Here is a 23,265-nt window from a genome sequence, read left to right on the forward strand (position 1 = left end):
CAGTTTGCAAACTTGCCCAGCTATACTTCTACAGCTCCATAACTGTATAAGTCAATTCCTTGTTTTATTCTCTCCGGAATGGTAATTCGCATACGTTAGGCCTTATTCTATCCTCTATAACTTTCAACCTCTCTTTAATGTTTTCCATATATATATATATATATAAAATTGGCTCTTTTTCTTTTGTAGGATCCTGACAAATACAGGATCTTGCTATTCCCTACCACTATGCTGATGTTATCAGAGATAGAGATAGAAAGAAGTCAATTACGTGCTTTCTCCTTGAAAACTTCATAACCTAAGGAATATGAAATATGAAAAGTCAGCACTGTAAATTAGGTTGGGTAGCAATATATTATTGTGATGGTCAATTTTAGATATCAATTTGGCTGGAATAAGGAATACTCAGAAAGCTGGTAAAGCATTATTTCTGAGTAGATCTGTTTCTGTGAGGATGTTTCCAGAAGAGACTGGCATTTGAATCAGTGGACTGAATAAAGAAAATCTGCCCTCACCCAAAGTGGTCAGGCACCATCCAACTGGTTGAGGACCAGAATAGAAAAGGCGGAGGAAAGGCAGATTTACTCTCTCTTCTGGAGCGAGGACATCCATTTTCTCCTGTCCTTGGACCTTAGAACGCCAGGTTTCTTAGCCTATGGATTCTGGGAGTTGCATAAACACTCCCCAAGTTCTAAGTCCCTTGGACTTGGACTTAGTGATGCCACTGGCTTCTCTGGTTCTCCAGCTGGCAGATGGCACATCATGGAACTTTTCAGCCTCCATAACCACATTAGCCAATTTTCATTAAAAATCCCCCTCACTGGCCGGGCACGGTGGCTCACGCCTGTAATCCCAACACTTTGAGAGGCCAAGGCAGGCAGATCACAAGGTCACGAGATCGAGACCATCCTGGCTAACACGGTGAAACCCCATCTCTACTGAAAATACAAAAAAAATTAGCCGGGCGTGGTGGCGGGTGCCTGCAGTCCCAGCTACTCGGGAGGCTGAGGCTGGAATATGGTGTGAACCTGGGAGACGGAGCTTGCAGTGAACTGAGATTGCGCCACTGCACTCCAGCCTGGGTGACAGAGCGAGACTCTGTCAAAAAAAAAAAAAAAATCCCCTCTCATATATCTCTATCTCCTTTAGGTTCTGTTTTTCTGGAGAACCCTGACAAATACAATTATTAAGTATCAAATGAGTAGCACTGAATTGAGTATTCAAGGAACTTATAAAAAAGGGATCTCTATAGACTTAGAGAATGCTCAGGGCAGGTACTGTGGAGGAAATAAGTACAAGAATTAAGAGTGGGGCCGGGCGCGGTGGCTCACGCCTGTAATCCCAGCACTTTGGGAGGCCGAGGCGGGCAGATCACGAGGTCAGGAGATCGAGACCATCCTGGCTAACACGGTGAAACCCCGTCTCTACTAAAAATACAAAAAATTAGCCGGGCGTGGTAGCGGGCGCCTGTAGTCCCAGCTACTCGGGAGGCTGAGGCAGGAGAATGGCGTGAACCCGGGAGGCGGAGCTTGCAGTGAGCCGAGATCGCGCCACTGCACTCTCCAGCCTGGGCGACAGAGCGAGACTCCGTCTCAAAAAAAAAAAAAAAAAAAAAAAAAAAGAATTAAGAGTGGACATCTTGGTTGAATTGAAGCTGTACATATCCAACTAAATTTCAATTGCTTCACTGGCTGTTTACTCATAAAAATTCCAAAGTGCCACTGAGTAATTAGACATTCTGGCTGAAGCATAGTGAGGGGAGATGTTAAGCCTTCTAAACTCAAAAAACCAAAGAAAAAACAAAACAAAACAAAAAAACACTGCATTTGGAGTTAGAAAGCTTAAAAGATTGAATTCCTCTCTACCACTTGAAGGAGTATGATCTTGGACAAATTCCTTACTACTTTAAATCTCAGAGTCTTAATATGTAAAATGGGAATAACAGTACACATCTCATCTATTATAAAGTCGTAATGAAATATAAGGTTCTTAGCACAGTGCCTTTCACAGAGGAAGTACTCAACCAATATGAGGTGAACGCAAAAACATCTCCACACCTCTAAAAAGAATGCTACTAAAATTGAAACCAAAACAATACTAAATTTCACATAATTATAAGAGAAAGTATCCTGGATAAATATATTTTACATCAGTGCCATACGCTAATTTTTCAAAAGATAAAGTATCTGTCTTTAAAAAAATTATTTTACTCTGGTTCTTGTTCTGAAATCTGACCGGACTTTATTTTTTTTAATGAAGAGACAGGGTCTCTCTCTGTCACTCAGGCTGGAGTGCAGTGACCTGATGATAGCTCACCATAACCTTGAACTCCTAGGCTCTACTGATCCTCCTGCCTGAGCTATCCAAAGTGCTGGAATTATAGGCATGAGCCACTGAGTCCACCCCTGACCAGGCTTTTATAATTTTACCATTTCCACTTTCTGCAAGAACTCTTAGAATACAATTTATAACTGAATTTCCTGTGTACATAAGGCATTTTTAATGAAAAAAATGTTTTATATCATCCAAAAAGTATGCTCTGCATTCATACTACAGTACCTTGAGGGGTATCCTTAGGAAGAGAATATTTCTTCTTCTTTACAATAACACCTTTATTTTTCACTTGTCTAGTTCCTGGTGATGTTCTAATAATACAACATATTTCTGATGCATTTGCAGGAAACTGGAAAAGAAAAAAAGCAGATATTGCATAATTCCTCAAATACTACATGTGTATGTTGCTTTATTTCAAATGCAACTAGTCTTAATATCTGTATTTCTTAGATATTAATAACAGCAAGCATTTATTAAATGCTTACTCCACTCCTAACAGTAATTGGTTTTAACACATATGTTCATTTAATATTCACAAGAACCAAGCAAGGCAGATTATATTATCTCCATTTTATAAATGAGAAAACAGTTTCAGAGAGATTGACTTACTTAAGGATAGGGAGTAAGTAATGGTAGAGCTGAGATTCAAGCATGCTGAAGTGGGAGAGAAAGTTTGCATGATTTATTGAGTTAAAATCCAAATTTAAATTTAACTGAGTTAAACACTAAATTCCTTGATTTTTTACCTCAGGTAATGTTGACAATTTCCCATCAGGCAGATAGTCTCCAGAATAAAAAAATACCGGCTGGGCACGGTGGCTCACGCCTGTAATTCCAATACCCTGGGAGGCCAATGCAGGAGGATTCCTTGAGGCAGAGGCAGAGGTGGAGGAAGAGGCAGAGGGGGAGGGAGAGGGGGAGGGAGAGGAGGAGGGAGAGGGGGAGGGAGGTGGAGGGGGGAAAGAAAGGAAAGCAATGCCATGTCTTTCAGAAGTGACATATCTTGTTTTTTAGAATTCAGAAGCAGAGATGTATTTATCCAGGGCTTCTGTTATTTTAAATAAAGTCTATATAGAAACTTCCTTTTTTTTTTTTTTTTTTTTTGAGACAGGGTCTCATTCTGTTGCCCGGGCTGGAGTGCAGTGGTGTGATCTCGGCTCAAAGCAACCTCTGCCTCCCAAGTTCAAGTGATTTTCATACCTCAGACTCCCAAGTAGCTGAAACTATAGGCATGCACCACTACATCTGGCTATTTTTATGTTTTTAGTTGAGACAGTGTTTCACATGTTGGCCAGGCTGGTCTCTAACTTCTGACCTCAGGTGATCTGCCCGCCTCGGCCTCCCAAAGTGCTGGGATTACAGGAATGAGCCACCGTACCTGGCTAGAAACTTATGTAAATTTAAAAAACTCTTTTTTAAGTTTTGTAAGTACATAGTAGGTATATATATTTATGCAGTACATGAGATGTTTTGGTACAGACATGCTATGCATAATAATCACATCTATGGAAAATTGGGTATCTGTATCCTCAAGCATTTATCCTTTGCATTACAAACAATCCAATTAGTTATTTTTAAATGTACAATTTTAAATACCAGACTTTTATAATTTTACTGTTTCTACTTTGTGCAAGAACTCTTAGAATATAATTCATAACTGAATTTCCTGTGTACATAAGGCAATTTCCTATAGGGCCACCAAATACTAGGTCTTATTCATTCTTTCCATTGTTTTGTACCCATTAACTACCCCCACCTCCCCCCAGCAACTCCCACCCCGAGCACCCAGCTATCTTTCCCAGTGTCTGGTAACCATCCTTCTATTTTCTATCTCCATGAGTTCAATTGTTTTGATTTTTAGATCCCACAAATAAGTGAGAACAAGTGATGTTAGTCTTTCTGTGCATGGCTTATTTCCCTTAACATAATGACCCCCAATTCCATCCGTGTTGTTGCAAATGACAGGATCTCATTCCTTTTCATGGCTGAATAGTACTTCATTGTGTATAAGTATCACATTTTGTTTATCCATTCATCTATTGATGGACACTTAGGTTGCTTTCAAATCTTGGCTATCGTGAACAGTGCTGCAACAAACATGGGAGTGCAGATATATCTCCGATATACTGATTTCCTTTCTTTTGGGTATATACGCAGCAGTGGGATTGCTGGATCATATGGTAGCTCTATTTTTAGTTTGTTTGTTTGTTTCCCCAAGACAGAGTCTCACTCTGTCGCCCAGGCTGGAGTGCAGTGACGTGATCTTGGATCACTGCAACCTCTACCTACCGGGTTCAAGCAATTCTCCTGCCTCAGCCTACCAAGTAGCTGGGATTACAGATGCGCACCACCATGCCTGGCTAATTTTTATAGTATCAATAGAGATGGGGTTTCCCTACGTTGGCCAGGCTGGTCTCAAATTCCTGACCTTGTGATCTGCCACCTCAGCCTCCCAAAGTGCTGGGATTAGAGGCATGAGCCACCGTAGCCGGCCAATTTTTAGTTATTTGAGGAACTTCCAAACAGTTCACCATAGTGGTTGTACCAAATGACATTCCCACCAACAGTTTATAAGGGTTCCCTTTCTCCACATCCTCACTAGCAACTGTTATTGCCTGAGTTTTGGATAAAAGCCATTTTAACTGGGGTGACATAATATCTTATTGTACTTTTGATTTGCGTTTCTCTGATCAGTGATGTTGAACACTTTTTCATACGCCTTTTTATAATTTGTATGTCTCCTGAGAATTACCTTTTAAAATCTTTTCCCCATTTTTGAACCAGATTATTAGATTTTTTCCTACAGAGATATTTAAGCCCCCTTTTTCCTATAGAATTATTTGAGCCCCTGGTTATTAATCCCTTGCCAGATGGGTAGTTTGCAGATATTTTCTCCCATTCTGTGGGTTGTCTCTTCACATTGTTGATTGTTTCCTTTGCTGTGCAGAAGCATTTTAACATGATGTGATCCTATTTGTCTATTTTTGCTTTGGTTGCCTGTGCTAATGGGGTATTATTCAATAAATATCTGCCCAATGTCCTAGAGTGTTTCCTCAATGTTTCCTTGTAGTAATGTTATAGTTTGAGGTCTTAAAGTATTTAATCCATTTTAATTTTTGTATAAGGTAACAGGTAAGGATCAACTTTCATTCTTCTGCATATGGATATCCAGTTTTCCCAGCATAATTTACTGAAGAGAATGTCTTTCCCCAATGTATGTCCTTGCTACCATTACGGAAAATGAGCTCACTGTAGATGTATGGATTTCTCTCTGGGTTCCCTATTTGGTTCCATTAGTCTATCTGTCTCTTTTTATGTCAGTACCATGTTGTTTTCATAGCTCTGTAGTATAACTTGAAGTAATGCCATTCCTCCAGTTTTGTTCTTTTTGCTCAGGATAGCTCTATTAGTCTGTTCTCACATTGCTATGAAAAAAAAATACCCAAAATTAGGTAATTTATAAAGGAAGGAGGTTTAATTGACTCACAATTCCACATGGCTAGGAAGGCCTCAGGAAAGTTACAATCCTGGTGAAAGGCACACCTCTTCACAGGATGGCAGAAGACAGAAAAGTGCCAAGCGAAGGGGGAAGCCCCTTATAAAACCATCAGATCTTGTGAAAACTCATTATCATGAGAACAGCATGGGGGAAACTGCCCCCATGATTCAATTATCTCCACCTGGTCCCAACTTTGACATGTGTGGATTACTACAATTCAAGGTGAGATTTGGGTGGGAACACAGAGACAAACCATATCAATAGCTTTGGCTATTCTGGATCTTTTGTGACTGCATATAAGTTTCAGAATTGTTTTTCCTATTGCTGTGAAGAATGTCATTGGTATTTTCATAGAAATTCCATTTAATTTGTACATTGCATTGAGTAGTATGGATATTTTTATGATATTGACTCTTCCAATATATGAACATGAAATATATTTCCATTTTTTTGGTGTCCTCTCCAATTTCCTTCATGTTTTATAGTTTTCACTGTACAGATCTTTCACTTTTTTGGTTAAGTAAATTCCTAGGTATTTATTTTACCTGTGGCTATTGTAAAAGGGATTACTTTTTAAATTTCTTTTGCAGATTGTTCACTGTTGGCATATAGAAATGCTACTGATTTTGGTATGTTGATTTTGTATCCTGCAACTTTCCTGAATTTATTTATCAGTTCTAATAACTTTTTGGTGGAATCCTTAAGAGTGGATTTCAACTCAACTTGACCACTCTGAGCCAAACCTAGCCCTAAACCCCCTCCACCCTACTACCAAACAACCTTAACCAAACCATTTACCCAAATAAAGTATAGGCGATAGAAATTGTAAACCGGCGCAATAGACATAGTACCGCAAGGGAAAGATGAAAAATTATATCCAAGCAGTTTTTCCAAGTATAAGATCATATTATCTGCAAACAAAGATAATTTAACTTCTTCCTTTCCAATGCAGATGCCCTTTATTTCCTCCTCTTGTCTGACTCCTCTAGCTAGGACTTCCAATACTATGTTGAATAACTGGTGAAAGTGAGCATCCTTGTCTTGTTCCAGGTTTAAAAAGAAAGGCTTTCAGTTTTTTCTCATTCAGTATGATACTAGCTGTGTGTCTATCATGTATGGCTTTTATTATGTTTGACGGAGCAGAAGCACCGTCATCTCAGACAAACACTGCCACTTTAAGTTCCAGCTCCCTTTCTAGCCTCATGCATTTCAAGGAAATCATTTCTCTTCTAACTACAAGCAGCCAGAAAGAGCAGACAGTAAAACACAGATAAGACAGCTCCGGCACAAAGGGAGATGGGGGGAAAGTCTCTTGGGTAACTGCCAAACTTCACCCTCATACAATGGGCCCCAGTAAAACAGTGGGCCTTAATAGGCACATTCCTTTCCCTGCAGGTGTACTAAGATAGGGAAGCTAAAAGCAGACTGGGGGCAGGGAGAGGGGGGTGGGTGGGTATGCCCGCAGCTGCAGAAAGATGTATGGGAACAGACACACAACTCTCCCTCCCAGATAAGCACAACAGGCCAGCCATGGTGGCTCCTGCCTGTTATCCCAGCACTTTGAGAGGCCAAGGTGGGAGGATCAGTTGACATGAGGAGTTCAAGACCAGCCTAGCCAACATGGTGAAACCCCATCTCTACTAAAAATACAAAAATTAGCCAGGCATGGTGGTGTGTGCCTGTAATCCCAGCTACTCTGGAGGTGGAGGCAAGAGAATTGCTTGAATCCCTGAGGTGGAGGTTCATTTCCAGCCTGGGTGACAGAGCTACAAGCTAGACTCCATCAAAAAAAAAAAGCAAGCACAACAAAGAGACACAGAAGCAGTCCAAGCTTCTAATAAACTCTCCCACTCTGAATCCTTAAAAACTCTTAGTCTGTAAGAGAGTGTGCCTCTGACCTAACTCGGCCAGAAGGCTCCTCTCAGGTTTGTTTTCTCTAAAATAAACCTGTCTTGACTGGCAAGCTACCTTTCTTGTTTCTTTCCTTTCTTTAATTCTTACAATGTTGAGATATGTTCGTTCTATGCCCAGTTTTTTCAGTGTTCTTATCATGAAGGGGTATTAAACTTTATCACATGCTTTTTCAGCATCAATTGATCACATGGATTTTGTCCTTCATTCTGTTGACACAATATATCATGTTGATTGATTTGCATATGCTTAACCATCCTTGAATCCCTGGGATAAAACCTACTTTGTCATGATAAATGGTTTTTGTTTTTGTTTTTGTTTTTGTTTTTGAGATGGAGTCTCACTCTGTCGCCCAGGCTGGAGTACAGTGGTGTGTTCTCAGCTCATTGCAACCTCTGCCTCCCAGGTCCAAGTGATTCTCCTGCCTCAGCCTCCTGAGTAGATGGGATTACAGGTGTGTGCCACCACGCCTGGTTAATTTTTTTGTATTTTTAGTAGAGACAGGGTTTCAGCATGTTGGCCAGACTGGTCTCGAACTCCTGACCTCAGATGACCTCAGATGATCACCTCAGGTGGTCTGCCTGCCTCAGCCTCCCAAAGTGCTGGGATTACAGACGTGAACCACCGTGCCTGGCTGATAAATGATCTTTTAAATGTATTGTTGAATTTGGTTTGCTACTATTTTGTTCAGGATTTTTCCATCAATATTCATCAGAGATACTGGTTTATAATTTTGTTTTTTTGATGTGTCTTTCTCTGGTTTTGGTATCAGGGTAATTCTGGCCTCACAGAATGAATTTGGAAGTATTCCCTCCTCCATTTTTCAGAAAAGTTTGAGTAGGATTGGTATTAGTTCTTCTTCAAATGTTTGGTAGAATTCAGCAGCAAAGCCATGAGGTCCTGGGCTTTTCTTTACTGGGAGACTATTATGGCTTCAGTCACATTACTTGTATTGGTCTATACAGGTTTTTGATTCTATACAGGTTCGATCTTTGTAGGTTCTATGTGTCTAGAAATTTATCCATTTCTTCTAAATTTTCCAAATGATTGGCATATAGTTGCTCATAGTGGACACTAATGATCCTTTGAATTTCTGTAGTACTCATTGTAATGTTCCTTCTTCATCTCTGATTTTATTTACTTGGGTCTTCTTTTTTTCTTAGTCTGGCTAATGATTTGTCAATTTTGTTTATCTTTTCAAAATACCAACTTTTTGTTTCGTTGATCTTTTGTATGTTTCTTCAAATTCACTTATTTCTGTGCTGATCTTTATTATTTCTTTTCGTCTACTAATTTTGGGTTTGCTTTGCTCCTGCTTTTTCTAATTCTTTAAGATGCGTCATTAGATTGCTTATTTGAAGTTTTTCCTCTTTTCTGATGTAGGCACTTACAGATCTAAATTTCCATTAGTACTGCTTTTGCTGTATCCCATAAGTCTTGGAATGTTGTGTCTCCATTATTATTTGTTTCAATAATATTTTCAATTTCCTTCTTAATTTTTCATTGGCCACTGGTCATTCAGGAGCACACTGTTTAAATTCCAGGTGTTTGTATAGTTTCCAAAATTCCTCATTATTGATTTTAAGTTTTACTCCATTGTGGTCAGGGTAGATGCTTGATATTGTTTCAATGTTTTGAGTGTTTTAAGACTCATTTTGTGACCCAACACATGGCCTGTCCTTTGAGAATGATTCATGCGTTGAGGAGAAAAATGTGTATTCTGAAGCCACTGGATAAAATGTTCTATAAATATCTATTAGGTCCATTTGTTCTAACAGTGCAGATTAAGTCTGATGTTTCTTTGTTGATTTTCTGTCTGGGAGATCTGTCCAATGCTGAAAATGGGCTCTTTAAGTTTCTAGCTATTGTTATATTGAGGTCTGCCTTTTTTTTTTTTTTTTTTTGCGAGACAAGATTTACTCTTTTGCTTTTGCCCAGGGTGGAATGCAGTGGTCCAAACACAGCTCACCGCAGCCTTAACCTCCTGGGATCAAGCAATCCTTCCACTTCAGCCTCATGTATAGCTGGTGCCACTATGCCTGGCTTTTTTTTTTTTTTTTTTTTTTTTTGGAGACATGGGGTCTCACTTTGTTATCCAGGCTGGTCTCAAACTCCTGGGCTCAAGTGATCCTCCCACTTTGGCCTCCCAAAGTGCTAGGATTACAGACATGAACCACCACACCCAGCCTCTCTCTTTAGCTCTACTAACATTTGCTTTATATATCTGGGTGCTCCAGTGTTAGGTGCACATGTATTCACAATCATTATATGCTCTTACTGAACTGACCCCTTTATCTTTATGTAATAACCTGCTTTGTCTTTTCTTAGTTTTTGCCTTTAAATCTGTTTTGTCTAAGTACAGCTACTGCTTCTTTTTGGTTTCTATTGGGATAAAATATCTTTTTCCAGCCCTTTATTTTCATTTTGTGTGTATCTTTATAGCTGAAGTGTGCTTCCTGTAGGCAACAGATCATTGGGTCTTGTTTTCTTTTTTTTAAATCCATTCAGCCACTCTATGTTTTTTCATTGGAGAGTTTAGTCCATTTACATTCAATGTTGTTATTGATAGTTAGGGACTTACTGCTGCCATTTTATTATTTTTTTTCTGGTTGACTGATGGTCTTCTCTTTCTTTTTTCCTTCCTTTCTGTTTTCCTTTTAGTGAAGATGATTTGCTCTTGCAGTACACTTCAATTTCTTGCTTTTTATTTTTTGTGTATCTGTTGTGTATTTTTTGATTTGAGGTTACCATGAGGCTTGCAAATATTATAACTAATTATTTTAAACTGATGACAACTTAACACTGATTTCATAAACATTCAAAAATAATATTAAAACTCTATAACTTTGTCCTCTTGCTTTTTAACTTTTTGTTTTTTCTCTTTATGTCTTATTGTACTGTCTATGTCTTGAAAAGTTGTAGTTATGATTTACTGGTTCACTGTTTAGTGTTTCTACTTAACTCAAGAGAAGTTTACACACTGTGATAACAATGTTATACTATTCTGCTTTTCTCTGTGCTTACAGTTACCAGTGAGTTTTCTACCTTTAGGTGATTTCTTATTGTTTATTAACATCCTTTTCTTTCAGAATGAAGAAATCCCTTTAGCATTTCCTATAGGACAAGTCGGGTGTTGATGAAATCCCTCAGCTTTTATTTGTGTATGGAGATCTCTATTTCTCCTTCATGCTTAAAGGATTTTTTTTTTTTTTTGCCAGATATACTATTCTAGGGTAAAAGTTGTTTTCCTTCAGCACTTTAATATGTCATGCCACTCTCTCCTGGCCTGTAAGGTTTCTACTGTAAAGTCTGCTGACAGATGTATTACAGCTCCATTTTACGTTGTTTCTTTTTTTCTTGCTGCTTTTAGGATCTTTTCTCTATCCTTGACCTTTCAGAATTTGATTATTAAATGCCTTGAGGTAGTCTTTGGATTAAATCTGCTTGGTGCTCTACAAACTTCTTGTCCTTGGATATTCATATTTTTCTCTATGATTGGGAAGTTCTCTGTTATTATCCCTTTAAATAAACTTTCTACCCTATCTCTTTCTCTACCTCCTCTTTAAGACCAATAACTCTTGGGTTTGCCCTTTTGAAGATATTTTCTAGATTTCATAGGTGTGCTTCATTCTTTATTCTTTCTTCTTTTGTCTCCTCTCTGTCTTTTCAAATAGCCAGTCTTAAGCTAATTCTTTCTTCTGCTTGATCAGTTCTGCTGTTAAGAGACTCTGATGCATTCTTAAGTATGCCAAATTGCAGTTTTCAACTCCAGGATTTCTGCTTGATTCTTTTGAAGTATTTGAATGCCTTTGTCTAATTTATCTGATAGAATTCTAAATTCCTTCTCTATGTTATCTTGAATTTCTTTGAATTTCCTCAAAACAACTATTTTGAATTCTCTGTCTGAAAGGACATATATCTCTGTTCTCCAGGAATGGTCCCTGGTGCCTTATTTAGATCTGGTGGGGTCATGTTCTCCTGGATGATGCTGGTGCTTATAGATGTTCATCAATGTATGGGCATTCAAGAATTAGGTATTTATTGTAGTCTTTACAGTCTGGATTTGTTTATGCCTGTCCTTCTTGGGAAGGCTTCTTAAGTATTCCAAGGGACTTGGGCCCCAAGCCAAGTAACACTGGTCTTTGCAGACTTGTAGCAGTACCACCTTGGTAGTACCACCTTGGTAGTGTTGGATAAGATATGGAAAAATTATCTGGATTCCTAGGCAGAGACTTCTGTTCTTTTCCCTTACTTTCTCCTAAACAAATGGAATCTCTCTCTCTCTTTGCTGAGCCACCTGGAACTGAGGGTATGGTGATGCAAGCACCCCTGTGACCACCACCAATGGGACTAAGCTGGGTCAGACCTGAAGCCAGCACAGCATTAGACCTTGCCCATGGCCTTTCCCTCCAGTGTGGTGAGTTCCCTCAGGCCCCAGGCTCTCAAGGATGAACAAGCAAACAAAAACTATCAGGAATAAAATGCAGGCCAGGCGTGGTGGCTCACACTTGTAATCCCAGCACTTTGGGAGGCCAAAGTGGGAGGATCACTTGAGGCCAGGAGTTCAAGATCAGCCTAGGCAGCATAGTGAGACCTGGATCTAAAAAAAAAAAAAATAGAAAACTTAGCCAGGTGTGGTGGTCCACACCTGCAGCCATAGCTACTCAGGAGGCTGAGAGAGGAGAATCACTTGAGCCCAAGAGTTGAAGGTTACTGTGAGATATAATCCCACTGCTGCACTCCAGCCTAGGTAACAGAGAGAGACATCCTGTCTTAAAACAAAACAAAACAAAAAAACAAAACAATAACCAGGAATGGAAAGAAGATTTGAAAAAGAACCAGAATTTCTTGAAATGAAAAAGTTTTTGAAATAAAAAATTCAGCGAAAGGCTTAAGAAGCAGAGTAGATAGATAAAGAAAGAATTAGTAAGGAAATTGCCCAGACTATAACAAATACATGAAAAATATTGAACAGAGGTTGAATGATATGGAGGATAGAATGCAACCTAACATATAGCTACCATTCCAGAGAGAATATAATAAATAATAGCTGAAAATTTTCCCAAATTAATGAAAGACATGAATCCACAGATTTAGGAAGCCCAATCCCAAGAAAAATTAGAATATACAAAGAACAGCAAACAAAATTAATAATCAAGCCAGGTGCAGTGGCTTACACCTGTAAACCCAGTACTTTGAGAGGCTGAGGTGAGAGGATCACTTGAGTCCAGGAGTTCAAAATCAAGCTGGGTAATATAGGGAGACTTCATTTTACTGAAAAAAAAAAGAAGAAGAAGAAGAAGAAGCTGGGCATGGTGGCATGCATCTGTAGTCCCAGCCACTCAAGAGGCTAAGGTGGGAGGATCACTTTAACCCAGGAGGTCAAGGATACGGTGATCCATGATCTTACCACTGCACTCCAGCCTGGGTGACAGAGTGAGACCCTGTCTTAAAAAATAATAATCATCATCATCCACTTATGTACACATTCCAGTAAAATTATAGCACACCCCAAACAAAGAGACCTTAACAAAATCCAGAAAGAAAAGATATATGTGTCAGGCCCCAAGACCACTCTCAGGTTCAGTGATTTGCTAGGACTCATAGGATTCAGAAAAGCTGTTATACTCAGGGTTACAGTTTATTATAGCAAAAGGATACAGATTAAAATTGGCAAAGGGAAAAGACATAGGGCCAAAACAAGGAGCAGTTGTCCTCCAGTGGAGTCACATGGTCAGCATTTAATTCTCCCATGTGCAAAGGGGAAGCTCAGTGAGGCTTGAGGTCAGGGTTTCTATTTGGGGTCAGTCACACAGGCATGTAGTTCCTTCAAGACAGACCTCAGCTACTCAGCCCCCAGAGGTCAAACACAGTGTGGACCAAAACCTCTGGCATCAAAAACAAGTATTTACCATAAACCACATTGTTTGCATAAACTATCTGGCAAGGCCCAAGACCTCAGGCATACAGACATTCCTAAGAAGCAGAATACTCCAAGGACTCAGAGGTTATCTCCCAGGAGCCTGGCCACAGGACAGTCCTAAGGACCTTGGGAATGTGCAAGCCTGCTGAGTTAACCCTTTCCTGCATACATACACTTTACAAGGCAATGACAATTATACTATTAGGACAACCGTAACTGCCACATGTAAGTCAAAAGACAGTGGAATGATACCATCAAAGAGCAGAGAGAAAATGACTGTCAACTTAGAAATGTGTACCAAGAAAAACTATCTTTCAAGAATAAAGGCAAATTAAAGGCATTTTTTAAAAACTAACACAATCTACCATCAAAGACCTTCACTAAATAACCTAATCTAAATGGTTAATTTTTCTTGTTTTCTTTTTTTTTTTTTTTTGTACTAGAGATGGGATCTCACTATATTGCTCAGGCTGGTCTTGGACTCCTGGGCTCAAGCAATCCTCCCACCTTGGCCTCCCAAAGTGCTGGGATTATAGGCATGAGTCACTGCGCCTGGCCTAAATGGTGAATTTCAAAATGAAGAAAAATGATCTGAGACGGTTGTCCTAAGAGGCAAGAATAAAAGGTTATTAAATTTAAATATATGTAATATAAACAAACATTGTCTAAATAATAGAAATAATGCTGATTATTATAATTTGGGGTGAAAGAAAAGACAGAACCAAAATACTGTAAAACAAAAATATGTAAGTTGGGAGTGGATGATTGAACTTAAAAGTACTGTAAGGTCCTTATATTTTTTGCCAACAAAGTTGAGTTATTGTTCATTTTTAGACATTACTAACTTAAATATACCTCGTAAAATTTCAAGAGTAGCCATGATTGATAGGGTTTGGCTCTGTGTCCCACCCAAATCTCATCTTGAATTATAACCTAAATTATAATCCCATGTTGGAAGAGGGACCTAGTGAGAGATGACTGGATCCTGGAGGCAGTTTCCCCCATGCTGTTCTTGTGATAGTGAGTGAGTTCTCGTGAGATTTGGTTGATAAGTGTCTGGCACTTCCCCTGCGCTCTCTCTTTCCTGCCACCTTGTGAAGAAGGTACCTGCTTCCCCTTCGCCTTCCACCATGATTGTAAGTTTCCTAAGGCCTCCCCAGCCATGCAGAACAGTGAGTCAATTAAACCTGTTTTCTTTATAAATTACCTGGTCTCAGGTAGTATCCTTATAGCAGTGTGAGAATGGACTTATACAATGATAAGAAACAAAATAGAAAGTATTAGTTTCAAATCAGTAGGGGAAAGAAGTGGAATGGAAAAAGTTAATTTTTTTTTAAATTTTTAAGAGTTTCACTGTGTTGCCCAGGTTAGAATGACACAATCATGGCTTACTGCAGCCTCAAACTCCTGGGGTCAAGTGATCCTCCCATCTCAGCCTTCTGAGTAGCTAGGACTACAGGCATGTGCCACAATGCCTGGCTAATTATTTTTCCTTTTGTAGAGACAGGGTATCTCTATGTTGACCAGGCTGGTTCTGAACTCCTGGCCTCAAGCAATCCTCCAGTTTTAGCCTCCCAAAGTGCTGAGATTACAAGTGTGAGACATCATGACCAGCCAAAATTGTTTTTTTCAATGAATCAAATATTGTTAAGAAGAAAAGGGAGGCATACAAAAAAAACTGGATGAAAGGAAATAATAATTATGATCACAGAAATAAGTCCAAATGTATCAATAATCACAGTACATATAAATGGACTAAATTTGAAAGTTAAAAGACAGAGCTTGTCAGACTGGAAAGCTATTTACAAGAGACCTACCATAAACATAAGGCTATGAGAAGGTTGAAAATAAAAGGGTAGAAAAAGATATACCAAGGAAATATGTAAAGAAAAGTGGGATAACTATATAGCAGACAAAACAGAATTCAAGACAAAAGAAAACATTATTAGAAACAGAAAGGCTTGCAAAGAATGAAAACAGGTTCAGTTCACCAGAAAAGCATAACAATCATAAACATGCATGGAATAAATAAAAGAGCTTTAAAATACATAAAGCAAAAATGTATAGATCTATAGGAAGAAAGTAATAAATCTACCATCGTAATAGTGGCTAATTTCAACACATTCCTCTATGTTATTGATGGCTTAAATGATAAGCTATTAGGAAAGATAGAGAAATATTGAAAAACAGAATTAACAAGTTTTATTTAATTGACATATGGAGAATTTACCTATCAACAATTACAGAATAAACATTACTTTCAAACACACGCAACATATAATAAAAATTGACCATGTATTAGGCTGTATTGCAACTATCAATAAATTTCAAAACAATTTGCCAGGCATGGTGGTGCATGACTGTGGTCCCAGCTACTCAGGACGGCTGAGGTGGGAGGATCACTTGAGCCCAGGAGTTTGAGGCCGTGAACATGCCACTGCACTCCAGCCTGGGTGACAGAGCAAGACCCTGTCTCAAAAAAAAAAAAAAATTAAGATTAGAAGATGTAGTAACCATGAAATAGTGAAGTACCCAGAGAACAAAAAAGAGCTGCTATACATTAAAAATATTATTGCATAGTACAAAAGGTTTAATATAAGATTTGTTTTGAGACACATCTGGCTCTGTCGCCCAGGCTGGAATGCAGTGGCACAGTCTCACAATCTTGGCTCACTGCAATCTCTGCCCCTCTCCGGGTTCAAGTCATCCTCCCATCTCAGCCTCCTGAGTAGCTGGGACTATAGGCACACACCATCATGCCCGGCTAATTTTTGTATTTTTTTTAGAGAGGGGATTTCACCATGTTGCCCAGGCTGGTCTTGAACTCCTGAGCTCAAGCGATTTGCCTGCCTTTGACCTCCCAAAGTGCTGGGATTACAGGCGTGAGCCACTGTGCCTGGCCTAAGATAAGATTTGGAAGATAAAATTGAGGAAATCTTCCAGAGAATAGAACAAAATGACAAAAGGTTTTTAGAAGAAGATAGGAAGCTAAGAAGGCCAATACAGGAAGCCCAATCTCCATATAACAGATGCTCAAAAAAAGAAAGAAGTAGAGATTATCAATAAAATGATTTTTAAAATTTCCCCAAACCAAGGTACTTATTTTTCCAAATTAAAAGAATCCACCATGTTCTACCACATTATATAGAAAAAGACTCATATTAAAGCACATTTCAAAGAATCCATACCAGGTATGCAACACTTTCTCTGACCATGATGTAATTAAGTTGGAAGTGAACAACAAATATATGTTAAAAGTCTTCATGCACTCAGAATTTCTAAAATCCACATTTCTAAGGAACTCCTGGGTCAAATGAAAAGTCATAATGGAATTTAAAACTACATAAACCCAAATAATACTGAAATTATAACCTATCAAACTTGTTGGATAAAGCTAAACCAGTACTAAGCAATGTATAAAATAAGCTGAAAGAAAATAGAAGGAAAAAGTCAATAAAAATAAAAGCAGAAACCACTGAAGCACATCATCATAAAATATCAGAATACAAGGGACAAGGAGAAGATCCCTCTAGCTTCCACAGAGAAATAGTTGATCATTATAAAGGAGCAGAAATCAACATGGCTTCTCAAAGCAACACTGGAAGCTAGAACTACAATAAAGTTATGCTGAAAAAATTATAAAGAAAATTATTTCCACCTAAAATTCTAGCCAACTTAAATAATCAATCAAATATGAAGATGAAATAAAAACATTTTCGGTCATGAAAAGTCTCAAACAATTTCTGTAACATGTACCCTTTCATAGGAAGCCAATGGAAGATTAGCTCCTAAACTAAGGCAAAAAGAGAAAGCCATGGCATGGGGAAAACAGAAGATTGGCAAAGTGAGTTCCCAGGATGATGGTACGAGGAGATCCTAGGATGGGGCACAGAGAGCAATAGCACCCTATGGGAGAACAGGTAAGAATGGTCTAGGAGAGACTTCCTTAGTAAATTGAAATTTGTGGTAAATTTGGTGAATCTGAAGATCTAGAGAGGCAATATAGGCAATCGGCAAAGAGTTTAGGAGGGACTAAACAGAAAAATAAAAAAAACAAGTGTTATGGGTTGAATTGTGTTCTCCTCCCAAAAAAATATGTTGAAGTCCTAACCCCCAGTACTTGTGAAGTTGACCTTATTTGGAAATAGGGTCTCTGCAGACTTAATCAAGTTAAGATCACAAAGACAAAGGGGGAAGACAGTCATGTGAAGATGGGAGGTAGATATTGGAGTTATGCTGCCACAAGACAAGAAATGCCTGAGTTTAACAGAAGATAGAAGAAAGTGCCTCCCCTAATGGCTGTGGAGGAAGCATGGCCCTGCCAACACCTTGATTTCAGACCTCTGGCCTCAGGAAATGAGATAATAGATTTCTGTTGTTTTAAGAAGCCACCTAGTTTGTGGTTCTTTGTTACAGCATCTTTAAAGCATTAATGTAAGAAGTAAACGAGATAATAATTTACTCTAGGAGAAACACACAAAAAAGTGGTCACAGTTTATCATATGCCATAAATTGGGTAGAATCTCCACTGATTTTAAGATTTATGAGACTGGGCACAGTGACTCATCCCTGTAATACCAGCACTTTGAGAGGCTGAGGTGAGCAGATCACTTGATCGCAAGAGTTTGAGATCAGCCTAGGCAATGTGGTGAAACCCCATCTCTACAATAAAAAAAAAAAATACAAAAATTATCCAGGTGTGCTGACACATGCCTGTAGTCCCAGCTACTTGGGAGGCTGAGGCGAGAGGATCAATTGAGCCTGGGAGGTCAAGGCTACAGTGAGCCATTATCATGCCACTGCACTCCAGCCTGGGCAAGAGAGTGAGATCCTATCTGAAAGAAAAAGATTTATGAAACAGAAAACAAAACAAACAAAAAAACCTTAAAGACTATTTGCATTACAAAAGAAAGTAAATGAAACTAGGCAATGATTGGAGATATAACAGAAAATGAGTTTAACACATTTTCAAAAGAAAAATATCTGCTCAGCAAGATTCTCATTGTCCTTTTGGTTATAAACTTTGTCACCTGACCACAGAAGTAAGCAAGTGACCCAGGATTAGCCAATTATAGTTTACCATTTCCCTGGCAATGACAATTGGTCCAAAATGTAGGCATGTGAAAAAGTCAAAGCTAACTGGAGCCCTTAACCAGAACTGAAAAACATACACACCTAGAAAGAAAGCTCTCCCCTTCAATCTAGACTGTGACAAAGTAAGCCACAAGAGATGAGTGGAAGTCTGTTTCTTGGGTGGAAGCCCAAGAAAATGAAGCCAATCAAAGATAGGTTAAGATTTTAAAAACAAGAACAAACAAAACCTATAAATCTGAGGAGGACTTTGGTTTTTTTTTTTTAGACAGAGTCTCACTCTTTCACCCAGGCTGGAGTGCAATGGTGTGATCTCAGCTCACTGCAACCTCGGCCTCCTGGGTTCAAGTGATTCTCCTGCCTCAGCCTCCCAAGTAGCTGGGACTATACGTGTGCGCCATTGCACCTGGCTAATTTTTGTATTTTTAGAAGAGACAGGGTTTCGCCATATTGGCCAGGCTGGTCTTGAACTCCTAACCTTTGGTGATCCACCTGCCTCAGCCTCCCAAAGTGCTGGGATTACAGGCATGAGTTGAAGAGGACTTTCTAACAAGATCCACTAAAGTTTGGATTCAACACTCTCCTTCCCATTTATATGAGTCAATAAATCCTCTTTTGGCCAGGCATGGTGGCTCACACCTGTAATTCCAACACTTTGGGAGGCCAAGGCAGTAAGACTGCTTGAGGTCAGGAGTTTGAGACCAGTCTGGGCAACAAAGTAAGACTGCTGTCTCAACAACAACAAAAAAAATTAAAAATTAGCCAGTTGTGGGGCCACATGCTTGTAGTCCTAGCTACTCAGGAGGCTGAAGTGGGGAGATTGCTTAAGCCCAGGAGTTTGAGATTACAGTGAACTATATCACACCACTGTATTACAGCCGGGGTGACAGAGCAACAACGTGTCTCAATCAATCAATCAATCAATCCGGAAGTCAATAAATCCTCCTTCTACACTTTTTATTTTTGGCTTAAACTATTTGAGTTTTTTTGTGATTGTAACTGTATTAGTCTGTTTTCATGCTGCTGATAAAGACATACCCGAGACTGGGAAGAAAAATAGGTTTAACTGGACTTACAGTGCCACATGGCTGGGGAGGCCTCAGAATCATCACAGGAGGTGAAAGGCACTTCTTACATGGTGACAGCAAGAGAAAATGAGGAAGAAAACAAATGCAGAAACCCCTGATAAACTCATCAGATCTTGTGAGGCTTATTCACTATCACAAGAACAGCGTAGGAAAGACTGGCCCCCATGATTCAATTACCTCCCCTGGGTCCCTTCCACAACACATGGGAATTCTGGGAGATACAATTTGAGATTTGGGTGGGGACACAGCCAAACCATATCATTCCACCCCTGGCCCCTCCAAATCTCATGTCCTCACATTTCAAAGCCAATCATGCCTTCCCAACAGTCCCCCAAAGTCTTAACTCATTTCAGCCAAAAGTCCACAGTCCACAGTCTCATCTGAGACAAGGCAAGTCCCTTCTGCCTATGAGCCTCTAAAATCAAAAGAAACTAGTTACTTCCTAGATACAATGGGGATACAGGCATTGGGTAAATACAGCCATTCTAAATGGGAGAAATTGGCCAAAACAAAGGGGTTACAGGGCCCATGCAAGTCTGAAATCCAGCAGGGTAGTCAAATTTTAAAGCTCCAACATGATTTTTTTTTGACTCCAGGTCTCACATCTAGGTCACACTGATGCAAAAGGTGGGTTCTCATGGTCTTGGGCAGCTCCACCCCTGTGGCTTTGCAGGGTACAACCTCCCTCCTGGATGCTTTCATGGGCTGGTGTTGAGTGTCTGTGGCTTTTCTAGGTGCACGGTGCAAGCTGTCGGTGGTTCTACCGTTCTGAGGTCTGGAGGACAGTGGCCCTTTTCTCACAGCTCCAGTAGGCAGTGCCTCAGCAGGGACTTTGTATGGGGACTCCAACCCCACATTTCCCTTCTGCACTGCCCTAGCAGTGAGAACCCCGCCCTTGCAGCAAAATTCTGCCTGGGCATCCAGGCATTTCCATATATCTTTTTAAATCTAAGAGGAGGTTCCCAAACCTCAATTCTTGACTTCTGTGCACCCACAGGCTCAATACCATGTGGAGGCTGCCAAGCTTGAGGCTTGCATCATCTGAAGCCATGGCCCAAGCTCTGTGTTCACCCCTTTCAGCCAGAGCTAGAGTGGCGAGGACACAGGGCACCAAGTCTCTAGGCTGCACACAGCACGGGGATCCTGGGCCTGGCCCAGAAAACCACTTTTTCCTCCTAGGCCTCCAGGCCTATGATGGGAGGGGCTGCTATGGAGACCTCCAACATGCCCTGGAGACATTTTCCCCATTGTCTTGGGGATTAACATTTGGATCCTCATTACTTCTGCAAATTTCTGCAGCCAGCTTGAATTTCTCCTCAGAGAATGGGATTTTCCTTTCTATCAAACTCTAAGGCTGCAAAATTTTCAAACTTTTATGCTGTTTCTCTTTTAAAACAGAATGCTTTTAATAGCACCCAAGTCACCTCCTGAATGCTTTGCTGCTTAGAAATTTCTTCTGCCAGATACCCTAAATCATCTCTCTCAAGTTCAAAGTTCCATAAATCTCTAGGGTAGGGGCAAAATGCTGCCAGTTTCCTTGCTAATTTGCTAAAACATAACAAGAGTCACCTTTGCTCTAGTTCCCAACAAGTTCCTCATCTCCATCTGAGACCACCTCAGCCTGGACCTTATTGTTTATATTGCAATCAACATTTTTGTCAAAGCCACTCAACAAGTCTCTAGAAGGTTCCAAACTTTCTCACATTTTCCTGTCTTCTTCTGAGACCTCAAAACTGTTCCAACTTCTGCCTGATACCCAGTTCCAAAGTTGCTTCCACATTTTCGGTTTAATTGGACTAACAGTTCCACATGGCTTGGGAGGCCTCAGAATCATAACAGGAGGTGAAAAGCACTTCTTACATGGCAGCAGCAAGAGAAAATGAGGAAGAAGCAAATGTGGAAACCCCTGATAAACCCATCAGAACTTCTGAGGCTTATTCACTATCACGAGAATAGCATGGGAAAGACAAGCCCCCGTGATTCAATTACCTCCCAATGGGTCCCTCCCAGACAACATATGGGAATTCTGAGACATACAATTCAAGTTGAGATTTGGGTGGGGACACAGCCAAACCATATCAGTAACCAAAGAAACCTCTGAAATATAACAATAAATTAATGTCTACCAAGCTCTAAGAAGAAAATGTTTGTAAAATGTTTATCTTTCCTTTGTTTCTACACAGATATTCTCAGATAATAAAAACTCCAAAAATTAATCACTGCATTCTTCATGAAAACCTTGTCTTCAGACACACTCTACCTACCTAAGAAATACGTAAAAGTTAACAACTAAAAAATGAGAGAGCTATGATGAAAGATAACTGGTAGTGGATACTAAAACAAACAGTTTTACATGTTAATAATGGCTGTACAAAACTGACTGCAAATATTTTGGTTTGGAAGGAGAGGTATACTAAGTGTCCACTGTATTTTATTTATAATCACCATTTTATTTTTTCCAGCTTTTCTCAGGTATAATTGACAAACAAAAATTGCATATATTCAAGGTATACGTGATTTGATATACACATACATTGTGCAAGAAGTACCACAATCAAATTAACACATCCATCAACACACAGCTTCCCGTTTTTGTTTGTGGTAAGAACATTTCAAATATGTTCTCTTATTATATTTCAAGTAAACAATTCACTGTTATTAACTATAGCCACCATGCTGTACATTAGATTCCCAGAACATACACATTTTATAACTAAAAGTTGGTACCCTTTGACCAGCATCTCTCCATTTCCCCCAGCCCCAGCCCCTGTCAACCACCATTCTACTCTCTGCTTCTGTGTGACATTTTTAGATTCCACATATAAGTGAGATCATACGGTATTTGTCATTGTATGTGTGGCTTATTTCACTTAGTATACTGTCATCCAGGTTCATACATGTCACCTTTCTTCTTTTCTAATGGCTGATTGGCAAATGTATGTCACATTTTCTTTATCCATTAATCTGTCAATTGACACTTGTGTTGTTCTCATATCTTGACTATTGTAAATATTGCTGCAATCAACACGGGAGTGCAGATATCTCTTTGAGATACCGATTTCATTTCCCTTGAATATATACACAAAGTTGAAATTACTGGAACCTATATTTTTAATTTTTTGAGGAACCCCCATCCTTTTTTCCATAACAATGATACCAATTTAAATTTCTATCAGCAGTGTACAAGGGTTCCATTTCCCTACACTCTTGCCTATACTTTTTAATCTGTTGCTTTTAAAATAAGCAATTCTAACAGGTATGAGGTCATCTCTCATTGTAGTTTTGATTTGAATTTCCCTGATTAGTGATGTTGAGCTCTTCATATAAGTGTTGGCCATTTGTATGTCTTTTTTGGAGAAATGGCAATTCAGGTCCTTTGAGCATTTTTTAATCTATCTATTTGGTTTTTTGCTAGAGTT

At 39.4% G+C, this 23,265-nt stretch overlaps 1 protein-coding gene across 2 annotated transcripts in view; it reads right to left on the minus strand.

Moving 5' to 3' along the window:
- Positions 1–23,265, minus strand: part of MEIKIN (meiotic kinetochore factor) — a 136,497-nt gene that overhangs the window by 9,419 nt on the left and 103,813 nt on the right. For both annotated transcript variants that reach the window (XM_024356728.3, XM_016953735.4), the window contains one exon: positions 2,560–2,683. In XM_024356728.3, coding sequence (XP_024212496.1) covers positions 2,560–2,683 — 124 coding nt within the window. The remainder of the gene's footprint in view (positions 1–2,559; positions 2,684–23,265) is intronic.

This window comes from Pan troglodytes, chromosome 4, assembly GCF_028858775.2.
Source record: "Pan troglodytes isolate AG18354 chromosome 4, NHGRI_mPanTro3-v2.0_pri, whole genome shotgun sequence".
NCBI classification, from domain to species: domain Eukaryota; kingdom Metazoa; phylum Chordata; class Mammalia; order Primates; family Hominidae; genus Pan; species Pan troglodytes.